Here is a 9,137-nt window from a genome sequence, read left to right as displayed (position 1 = left end):
GGGTTTTGTCTGACGGGGCTTAACCAGGTCTGTAAGGCTGCTGGCCAAGACCCTGTACGTAAAGAGTTATGAACCTGAAAATGTAAGTAGCAGGCGGTCACTTGGGTTTACGGGACAAGTTTCTGACAGTTTTAAAAGGATGATGCTTCACTAAAAAATCAGAATGCCTTCGTCCCTTCTGCCACGCTGGTTACAATTGAGAAGCCCTCTCCAGGCTGTGTGCCAGGCGTGATGCAAGCTTCCACCCATGACTGCACAACTGCAGCTGATGCCTTCCTTGGCCCTGGCCATGCCCCCTGCCTAGGGTTAGTAAATGTCAGTGTATCAACTGGGCTTTAGCGTAGGCTTGGAAATACAAGCTCACGGTCATTAAGCTGTTGATGTACAGATCCATACAACTGGAAGGATCCTTGGAGGAGCAGAGCATTGACTGAAACCACTTAAGGATGACTTGAAGGTTCTCTTGGGGTAACTGGCAGGAAATGGGCATATGAACAAGTTCCAAAAGCTTGTCATTAATAAACTCCCTGTAGTTAGGTATTTCTTGTCTCTTGAGACTGCCAACCTGGCAACCAAGGCCTACTGTAAAGTGTGAGGCGCTTACAGATACCACTGAGGAGCTGAACATGCCAAGAGCCCAGCCGCTTGCAGGATCAGACCTTGGAGGTGAGTAGGAAAGCTCTAGTGTTGTGTGCTTATCTTTGAATAAAGTAAGCCCTATGCTTCAGCTTTCCTATGGATTTCAGGTAGATTTTCAGGTTACGTGGTAAGTGTCTCTGGCCACGCCGCAGGTTAGCTGTTCAAGAGCTGGCAGTCAGCTGATAGCTTTTCTAGCCAGCCTTTGACCCATGGCTGTGCTCCCTGCTAACCCCGAGTGGCTTCACTCCCTTGCTTCAAGGTGGAAAATCACCGGGCAGAGCACAAAGGCAGGAGCTGACTTCTGTTAATTGCTCTGTGGTAATACCACGCTGGCTTAAAAAAGTAAGCTCAGTACTTTGGATACTAAACTACAATATTAAATTCACTTCCCTCTGTTCTTGTTTTTTGAAGCTTTGTTAATCTTTAGACAAAAGCTGTAAGAAATGGGATGTGTCACAAGCACAGAAAGGGTATTACACTGGTACTTAGAAGAAGGGCCAAAGACCAAGCTCTTGACCCAAGAAAGTACCTAGTGTGTTTGTTCCCTCTTCCCTGCAGTGCCTGCTGCAGTTGCCAGCATGCCGTAACATAGGGTTTCTTGCTTCCAGAACTGGAGCTAACCACGCTGTTTCTGTGTGAAACATCATCCAGCTTCTTGTTGTAAATAGTTAATAAATTAAATTGGTTTTTTTGTGTTTCCCAAGTCGTGGCAGTTTCTTGCCCATGACCCTAAATGGTGAGTGAAACCCTCCCTGTCCCTGCCTCAGACCACCAGGTGTTTAACAAAGGACTCTCTGGTGGCATTTCTAAACCAGGACACCCTTCTCTACTGCTAGGGAAGGGTCCACAAATTGTCATAACAAGTAGGAGAGGAAACTGAGTGTATGGAGTCAGATGGGAAATTACACTGGAAAAATGCAAGAATGTGTTATGAGAATAACACACATAGTAATATATTACTTGTAAGAAAAAGAGATACTTGATTTCTAAAAGAATGTTTCAACTTGCAAAAACTCGAATAAGCTCACTCAAGGAGGAATATGCCTTGGCTTAAAAATACTCAAGAATGTTGCAGTTGAGTGATGAGAGAGAGGGCACAGAACACTGGCAAATACACCGGAGGGCATTTTATAATTGGGCAGTTCTGTTAGTGCGTGAGGACAAGACCCAAAGCTCACCATCTTGGTAGGCTTGTTTACCCTTACTATTTTCCTGAACCCTTCATGGGAGCATTTAAGTCCTATAACAGCACCAAAAGCTGCAAAGGAATTGGAATGAGGTAGGCATGACTTTTGAGGAACAAGAAGGCGGCAGTAAGTCAGTTCCCTCCTTCATAGTACGCCTCAGCCGAGGGCCCTTCAGATTGTCCAATGGCAAGCACATCAGCAGTCCTGTCACTGCCAACTTGGACAAAAGTCCAGTTGACATTTCTTCAGCACTGTTGTGTTTACTGCAGAATTGGGTATGTGTGCTAGTCTTGAAAAAGGGCTACCTACACTTTCTTCTCACTGATAGAAATTGTTAGCTAATGTTTAGGCCAGACTACTAAGAGGTTTGGATGTTGATCCAGCTCTCCACAGACCAAGACTTCTATCAGTAGTGCTCTCTCCCAGACTGCTCTTCATTTTGTCCCGGGACTGCCGTTTCTTATGGGCAGGTGGAAAAGGCAGACTTCAGCCCCTCATAAGATGGGAGCTGGATCAGATCCTGCCTGTCCGTTCTTCCTTCTCTGGCTCCAACTGACTACCTGTAGACTCTCCTTTAGCTGCCCCTTTCATGTCAAGAGTGGACAATAGCCCTTATACTAAGTGGAAATTGATTCTCTGTATTGGTTTCATTTGCAGGATTTTAAACTCGAGTTTGGCCATCATCAAGGCAGGACAAGTTCTGTCTGGCATGGAGGTACTGCTACCATTGTTCAGAGCCCTGGAGACGAAGTATGGGGAATAGTATGGAAAATGAACGCTAGCAGTTTAAGTACACTGGATAAGTAGGTGACTTAACTTTTGCTGCCTTCTACTACTTTAGAGAGCAATTGAAAAGTAGTAGTTAATTTTTGGTAAAGAGCTGTGTGGAAGCTCTGGTGTTGGAATCAAGAAGGTGCTTTGGATTTGAATATGTGAATTTCACTTTGCAGTACATGTATTCTAACACATTTGTGATTAAAATGGCTTTGTTTTCAAGCTAAATCTACTTCAGGTTATTTTAATAAGCTGTGGACCTTGATTTGGAGCTGATACATTGGTCAGGCTCTTTTTTTTTTTTTTTTTACCCCTGTCCTCACAATGTCCTGTCCCTTAAATAACTCTAAACTATTTGTCCTGTGGCACTTTTCCTTTGGGACTAACATGGATTTCTGTCTCTATACATCTGTAGACTCCAATTGTAGTGGAAAAGGAAGGGGTGAGGACAAGACTGCAGAAGATAAGGAGATCTTTAACACAGACAAGGGGACCTTCTGAGGAGGTTATTTTGCATGCATTCTCTTCTAAGGATTCAAACTTCTGTGAACTTGAGGTAGATCCAAGCAGGGAGCTGCGGTGGTATTGGTTTTCCCTTTGAATGGGAGAGGCTGCCCGCACCATTACAATTCATGGTGGAGAATGTTCTGCCTGTGCCTGATATTTAAGAAAAGTTTAAGGCAGCCTGAGCAAGTCATTCTGAGGCTGAAGTCTGGGGGACCACCTGGGTAAACAAATCAAGGAGTAGCATAACTTCTTGCAGGGTTGAAAACAAGACTTGGAACTTAATCTCCAAAACTTTGGCTGGTGACATGCTTATTGCAGCTTTTGGGATGCACCTGCACAGCATAGTGCTTCTGGTACCCAAGGATCATTTTTTCAGAGCAGTTCACACTGTCAATCAATTCCAGTAGAAATTTGGGCTAGTTAGGCTAAGGAAGCAGGGCATATTAAACTGATTGAAAGCATTATGTTAGTACAGTTCTGCCTATGGTACTGTTCCAATTTTGGGTATGGCTGCACTGTGCTGTGTAGACATGGCCGTATAACTTTGGCCATGAAACTTGGAAATTCTAGATTGCTTTTCATTTTCATTTCGGTGAACCTGAAAAAAACAGAAACACTTGCCTAAGTTCTGTTAGCGCATCATGGGAACGAGCACTCTCAGCAGTCTCATAGCTTGGTTGGGAGTGTTAGTCTCAAGCAGGAGGGCATCTATTTGGTATGCTTCTGGCTGGGGAGAGCGTGACATGTCCCTGCTTCACGATCTCCTGAGTTCCCCTTCTGTTGCTTACACTAGCACTTACCTCCTGGCCCCCTTTCTGCTGACTTTTACTGAACTCTCCTGATTTTCCTAAAGCATAAACTTCACAAGTGTAAAGATCCTGTCTGATAGAATCTGCTTTGATAGTAGCACTGTGTTGCCCCCCCATGGGGATGGTATTTTGTATTTTGACTTCTAGAAGCACTGTTTACATACTGCAAAATTCCAGATCTCTAGCACACTCTCACGCACCTATGTGACTTATTTTGCAGTCTGTTGGCCTTGAATCTGCAGTTAGCTTCCAGTCTCTGCTTGGACTTAACCTAGTTACTCGCATAACATGTACGTTAAATAACTTGAAATGGTAGTAAGTCTTTGAAAGAAAGATAAGTTGTCAAAATGATATTTTGATGAGCAGCACTAAAACCCATGTGATCACTCACAGATAAAGCACATCTAAAGTTAATTGTGCTATAAGGTCTGTCTTGTATTGCTTAAGCTTCTTGTTTACTTCTTACTATTTCCTCAGACTTTTATTGGTGGCTAAATGCTAATGGTTAAAGACAACAAGTAGCCTTGGTTTTGAGTTTGGTTTGGTTTTTCTAAGACAGCATGATTTTACTAATAAAAAAATAACAAAATAGGTTTTGCCCTGATCTAGGTCATTGTTGCTGTATACATCTTGCACAAATTAAAAGATGACTTAAGATTATTCGTTGGAATGTGCATCGCAAGAGTTGTGCGAGTTTCCCCTTATGCAAATGTAACACAATGGGCAAGATAAAACTTTGCAATTGTTTCATTATCTGAGTGGAAGGTAATGAAGAATAATTAATTCTGATAATCTTGGTTGTGTTTCTCTTGAAGATTACCAGACTTGGACAATAATTAATTCACAAGGAGTGATTTGATAAGTTCAATTTCTCTCTAACTTTGCAAGTTAACCACTAGTCATCTTTCTTACAGATCTGAAATGATAAAAGTGAATGCTGCTGATTCTTTAGAAACTTATTTTTGCATATGAAACAAGTTTGCACTCATCTTTCTTACAGATCTGAAATGATAAAAATGAATGCTGCTGCTTCTTTAGAAACTTATTTTTGTATATGAAACAAGTTTGCACAAAAAGCACTGAAATATGTTTTTCTTTGTTAACAGCACAGACCAGTGTCCTGCCTTGAATTCTGTTATAAGAAATGCATGTGTTTAATTGCACAGTTTGTTTGAAAGTTGCATCAGTTATTTGGCATGAAAGGAATATATGTCCTTTACAGGCAAGAGGGAGTTGAAGGTGGCATTTATGTCCCAGTAGAAGTTAATGTCCGCACTCAAGCAGGAGATGTACTGACCTGTCGAAGCTACCAGATGAAGGACTATGTCTGTGGTCCCCCTTCTCCTCAGTATAAAAAGGTAGGTGTTGCATTACTGTAATTTTAGAGAGAATGAGCAGAAATATATAAAGCAGTACTTCTGTCCTATCTAACAAGTACTTTATTTACAGTGGATGGAAGGCATGAGTAACTCTAATGTAAAGGTATAACTTAATCCTTGTGCAATGTAATAGTGTAATGGTGCTTGCAGAAGATTGCTAGCTCTTAAAGGCCTACTAAATCAGTTTTATTTTTTGGCTTCTTTATGCCTTACATGAAGCCTCTGTTTAACTTGTGAATTAGTTACGACTGACACAGATTTCTGAAGGATGTTGTTTACATATGTGCAGCAATTCTCTGAAAAATTAATGTACTCCACTAAAAGGACAGAAGGAACCTTCTGTAAGGAGAATACAGCACCTGGCTTGTAGTTTCGAGAACATGGATTACCCCTATTATCTGATAAAGTATTTTGCTATCATTTAATACTGGAGTCCACTTGCCTCCTTTTACCAGATGCATCATCAGTGTATCACAGGACTTTCAGCACGATTGCAGAGCACTGCAGGGTTCCCACTTGATGGCTGGTGAGGCAGAAGTGCTTCAACACTGTTCGGCAGCACACTGACTCTATAGAGACACGTGATCCAGTCACGCAGCAGGCCTGACCTACTTAGATTGTGAGATCTGATGTGGGCCTAGCCTCGGGTGGCATGACTGCGTGTCTGGAATTGTGCAGCTATTAGCAATTGCAGGTAGACCTCACTGTAACATGTTGACCTTTTCTACAGAAAGCAAAGAAACGGGGCTTGAGCTTGTTAAATCCCAAGTGTGCCACCTTCTTTTAAATGAGGAACTGCTATGCATCAGCTTCCAGGAGTATACCTAAGGTCAGCTGCTGCAGGACTTCTGAAGAGAAAGCTTGCTTAGAAAGCAGGCTCTACTGCTTCACAAACCTCCCTCCCAACCCGCTTCCTGTCAAAACAGATCTTTAGGGCTTTTCAGGGAGTTAATATGTAGTCTGCTGCTGTGTGTCAGCTCTCACTAGTATGCCTTGAGAACAGACCTCCAATATTGGCAACTTTATCTAGCTAAACATTCCCTCTTTCTGCTGTCAGGGTCAGTTGTTAGTTCTCTTCTTCCCCTTACCCCCAGCTTTTATTTGTTTATGGTAACCAGGCAGGAAAGCAAGAATTTTAGTACAGGTGATTGCATCAGCACACAGTGATCTACACCCATCTACTGTTGTGTACTTTTTGTGGCAAAGCTCATCCTTTCTAGACACCTTATTCTTGAATTTCCTGTCTGTTGAATACATGAAAGAACGTTTACAATAGTGCCAGCTTTTAAAATCTGCATATTTATCTGTTCATTTCTATATGGGAACTGGCTGGTGTCTCTTTCAAGCCTTGGCTCCTACAGCATCCTGTTTTCCTCTCACTAGCACTTCTTTTCTCGTGCACCAATACCTAAGTTTATTTTGTCTGTAGAAGGAAAGTTGCAGTAACAAACTCTAAGGAATCTGCTTTTTCACTAAGCTAAGTATCTCTTTCTCCTTTAACCTGTCTAGGTTCTCACTGTAGTGCTTTGGATTTGAACAGCTTAGTTTTAAAATAAGTTCAATAATATATGCTGCTTCTCACTCAGATGTGATACTAACACTGGCTAAAGGCAGTTTCTTCCTCACTGGAAGAAAGAATGGAATTACTGAATAACAGCGTAATTGTATGGTCTTGTGAACGTTAGTAACATTTCAGAATCTTAGGGGTATGCCTTGGTAGTTACAAGCTTTTTCAGAGTAATTTTGTTGACACGGGTAAGGTCTTCAGTGGTCTTCCAGAAGCCTTAGACTATCTTCAGGTACAAATGGCATTACTTTGGATTAATTGTCTTGTTACCTTAAGTGGTTCTTCCCATACAAGTAAATGTTGAGGGGTCTGTCCTTCCTAACACTATTCTTGAAGAATTTTTTTTTTCGCCCCCTTTTTTGATTATAGGTTATCTGCATGGGTGCAAAACAGAACGGCTTGCCAACTGACTATCAGAAGAAATTAGAAGCTATTGAAACTAATAACTATGCAGGGCCAGTGCCAATCATGGAAGAGATTGAAGCTGCTATTAAAGCAAAGAAAATAAATTCTGCATAGAATACCTCTGCGCTTGCTTGGCCTTTCACCTTGATTTAGATACCTTTCATCACTGTGCTGATCAGCAGTTTATTTATCAAGAAAGGATGAGTCTGCTGTGCATCTACAGTAAGCCATTAGACATAATTTGCAGTCTGAAGACACACTGACATTGGTAACTTCTTTGCTTTTTATGTATAGCTTATGTACATGCTGAAGGTTTTGCAGATTTAGATATTATCTTTCTGTAATTGTCATGCAGTGCTGCACACAAATTTGTGCTTCGTGTCCTGTTTACTGACCTTTTTAAACAAAAAAGGCCATCTTGATGAGTATTGGCATCTGTTGCCTTCTGAGAAATAAGGCCCTTTGTTCTTAAATGTTGTATACACAATTATCAAGAATTTCAAAGATTTGTTAGATGCAAAGTAGACTCAAAATTCTAAACCAAGACCTCTGCTGCTTCTCTTAATGGTTTAAAGCCCAACCTACCTGAAGCTGTGGAGTTCCTGTTTCTATTTAGATAGTTAACAAAGAAAGAAAAGTGCTTTGTTGGGTTTTTTTTAACCATCTCCATGTTTTTGTTAGTCCAAAAGGCAACCAGACCTGAAGACAACATTCATCAAAGGATCTCATTCAAAGCATAATGGCCTTCTCCTTTCCATGTCTAGTCTGAACTGGTTAGGTATAACCAAGCTATTTTAGTTAGATAATTCCAAGGTTTTTTAAATTACCTTTTTGACTGGCTTGTTGCTTATCTAGGCCTTGGTCTCATGTCCAGTGAAGTCAGGAAGTCTCCTGTCAGTTGTAGCGCATCTGTTTCATGGTTTTGTTTGTCTGTTAAATCCCAGATGAACAGACTTGGCCTCTTCCCCCCCCCCAGCTCTGACAATATCCCAAAAATTCGAAGTTTTGTAGGGTTTAGCATACTTATCTTCATGGTACTTGGCAACCCCTATAGTTAGTCTGTGGGAGACAAGGAAAAAATTGACTACCTGGAAGATGTCAAACAACTGAACTTTGGCTTATCTTCTGTACAGTGTTTTGGTTTTTTTTCCTCGTGATGTACAGAGGGGTGTAAGATATAATCAGTATCAGTGCGTGACTGTTTAGATACACAAATGACAACGTAACAGACTTACCATGGGTTCTCCATGTAAAATTTTTCTGTAAACTCTTGCCAGGGATGTATAGGTGCTGTCCTGATGTCATATGCCCGCTTCCAGAGTTGGGCACAGTGTCGGCAGTAAAACACAGTACTTTCTGTATCAGCACTGTCTAGTCTGAACCTGAGAAAATAAAATTCCAGTTACCAAACCTCTCCTGTCTGTTCAATGCATGGTCCAAGAATATCAATGTTGCTCATGTACATGGAAATGTAACTGAAACTTCCATTGTTGGTTATTGGCATCTTTTAATGGATGTAATTTCAGTAGGGAGGGCAAAACTATGCATGAACACGCTCCTCGACATCACCACCCCTTCTTTTGCTTTACCCGTACCATTCTCCTTGGGGCTTCTGAACCTTTGAATGGGTATTTTCCTCTTGCAAGAGGAAAATAGAAAATAATATCCTGAGAGCCTCCCTGGGCGCACTGACAGAAGGTACGCCATTCCTCCTGCTGAGGAAAGTGATGGGAGCTCTTGAGGGACCCCCGGCACCTCTCTTGGGGCAGGAGGCCCTCCTCCATACCGGTGTGGGGTGGGGAAGGTGGTGTTGGTGAAGGAGAACAGGCCTTCGGCCATACCTGCGTGGGGAGCAGCCTTCTCCCGCAGG

General features: G+C 41.9%; 1 protein-coding gene across 1 annotated transcript; it reads left to right on the top strand.

The window, feature by feature from the left end:
- Positions 1 to 1,330: 1,330 nt before the first annotated feature.
- GGCT (gamma-glutamylcyclotransferase) lies at positions 1,331 to 7,527 on the top strand (the record flags this gene model as incomplete). The annotated part of the gene is made up of 4 exons (XM_010072639.1): positions 1,331 to 1,348; positions 2,484 to 2,629; positions 5,139 to 5,274; positions 7,232 to 7,527. Coding segments are annotated over 4 exons (450 nt in total), but the record flags the coding sequence as incomplete, so codon positions are not given.
- Positions 7,528 to 9,137: the final 1,610 nt, after the last annotated feature.

This window comes from Pterocles gutturalis, unplaced genomic scaffold, assembly GCF_000699245.1.
Source record: "Pterocles gutturalis isolate BGI_N339 unplaced genomic scaffold, ASM69924v1 scaffold21081, whole genome shotgun sequence".
NCBI lineage: Eukaryota > Metazoa > Chordata > Aves > Pterocliformes > Pteroclidae > Pterocles > Pterocles gutturalis.
This window is presented reverse-complemented; position numbering and strand designations above follow the sequence as displayed.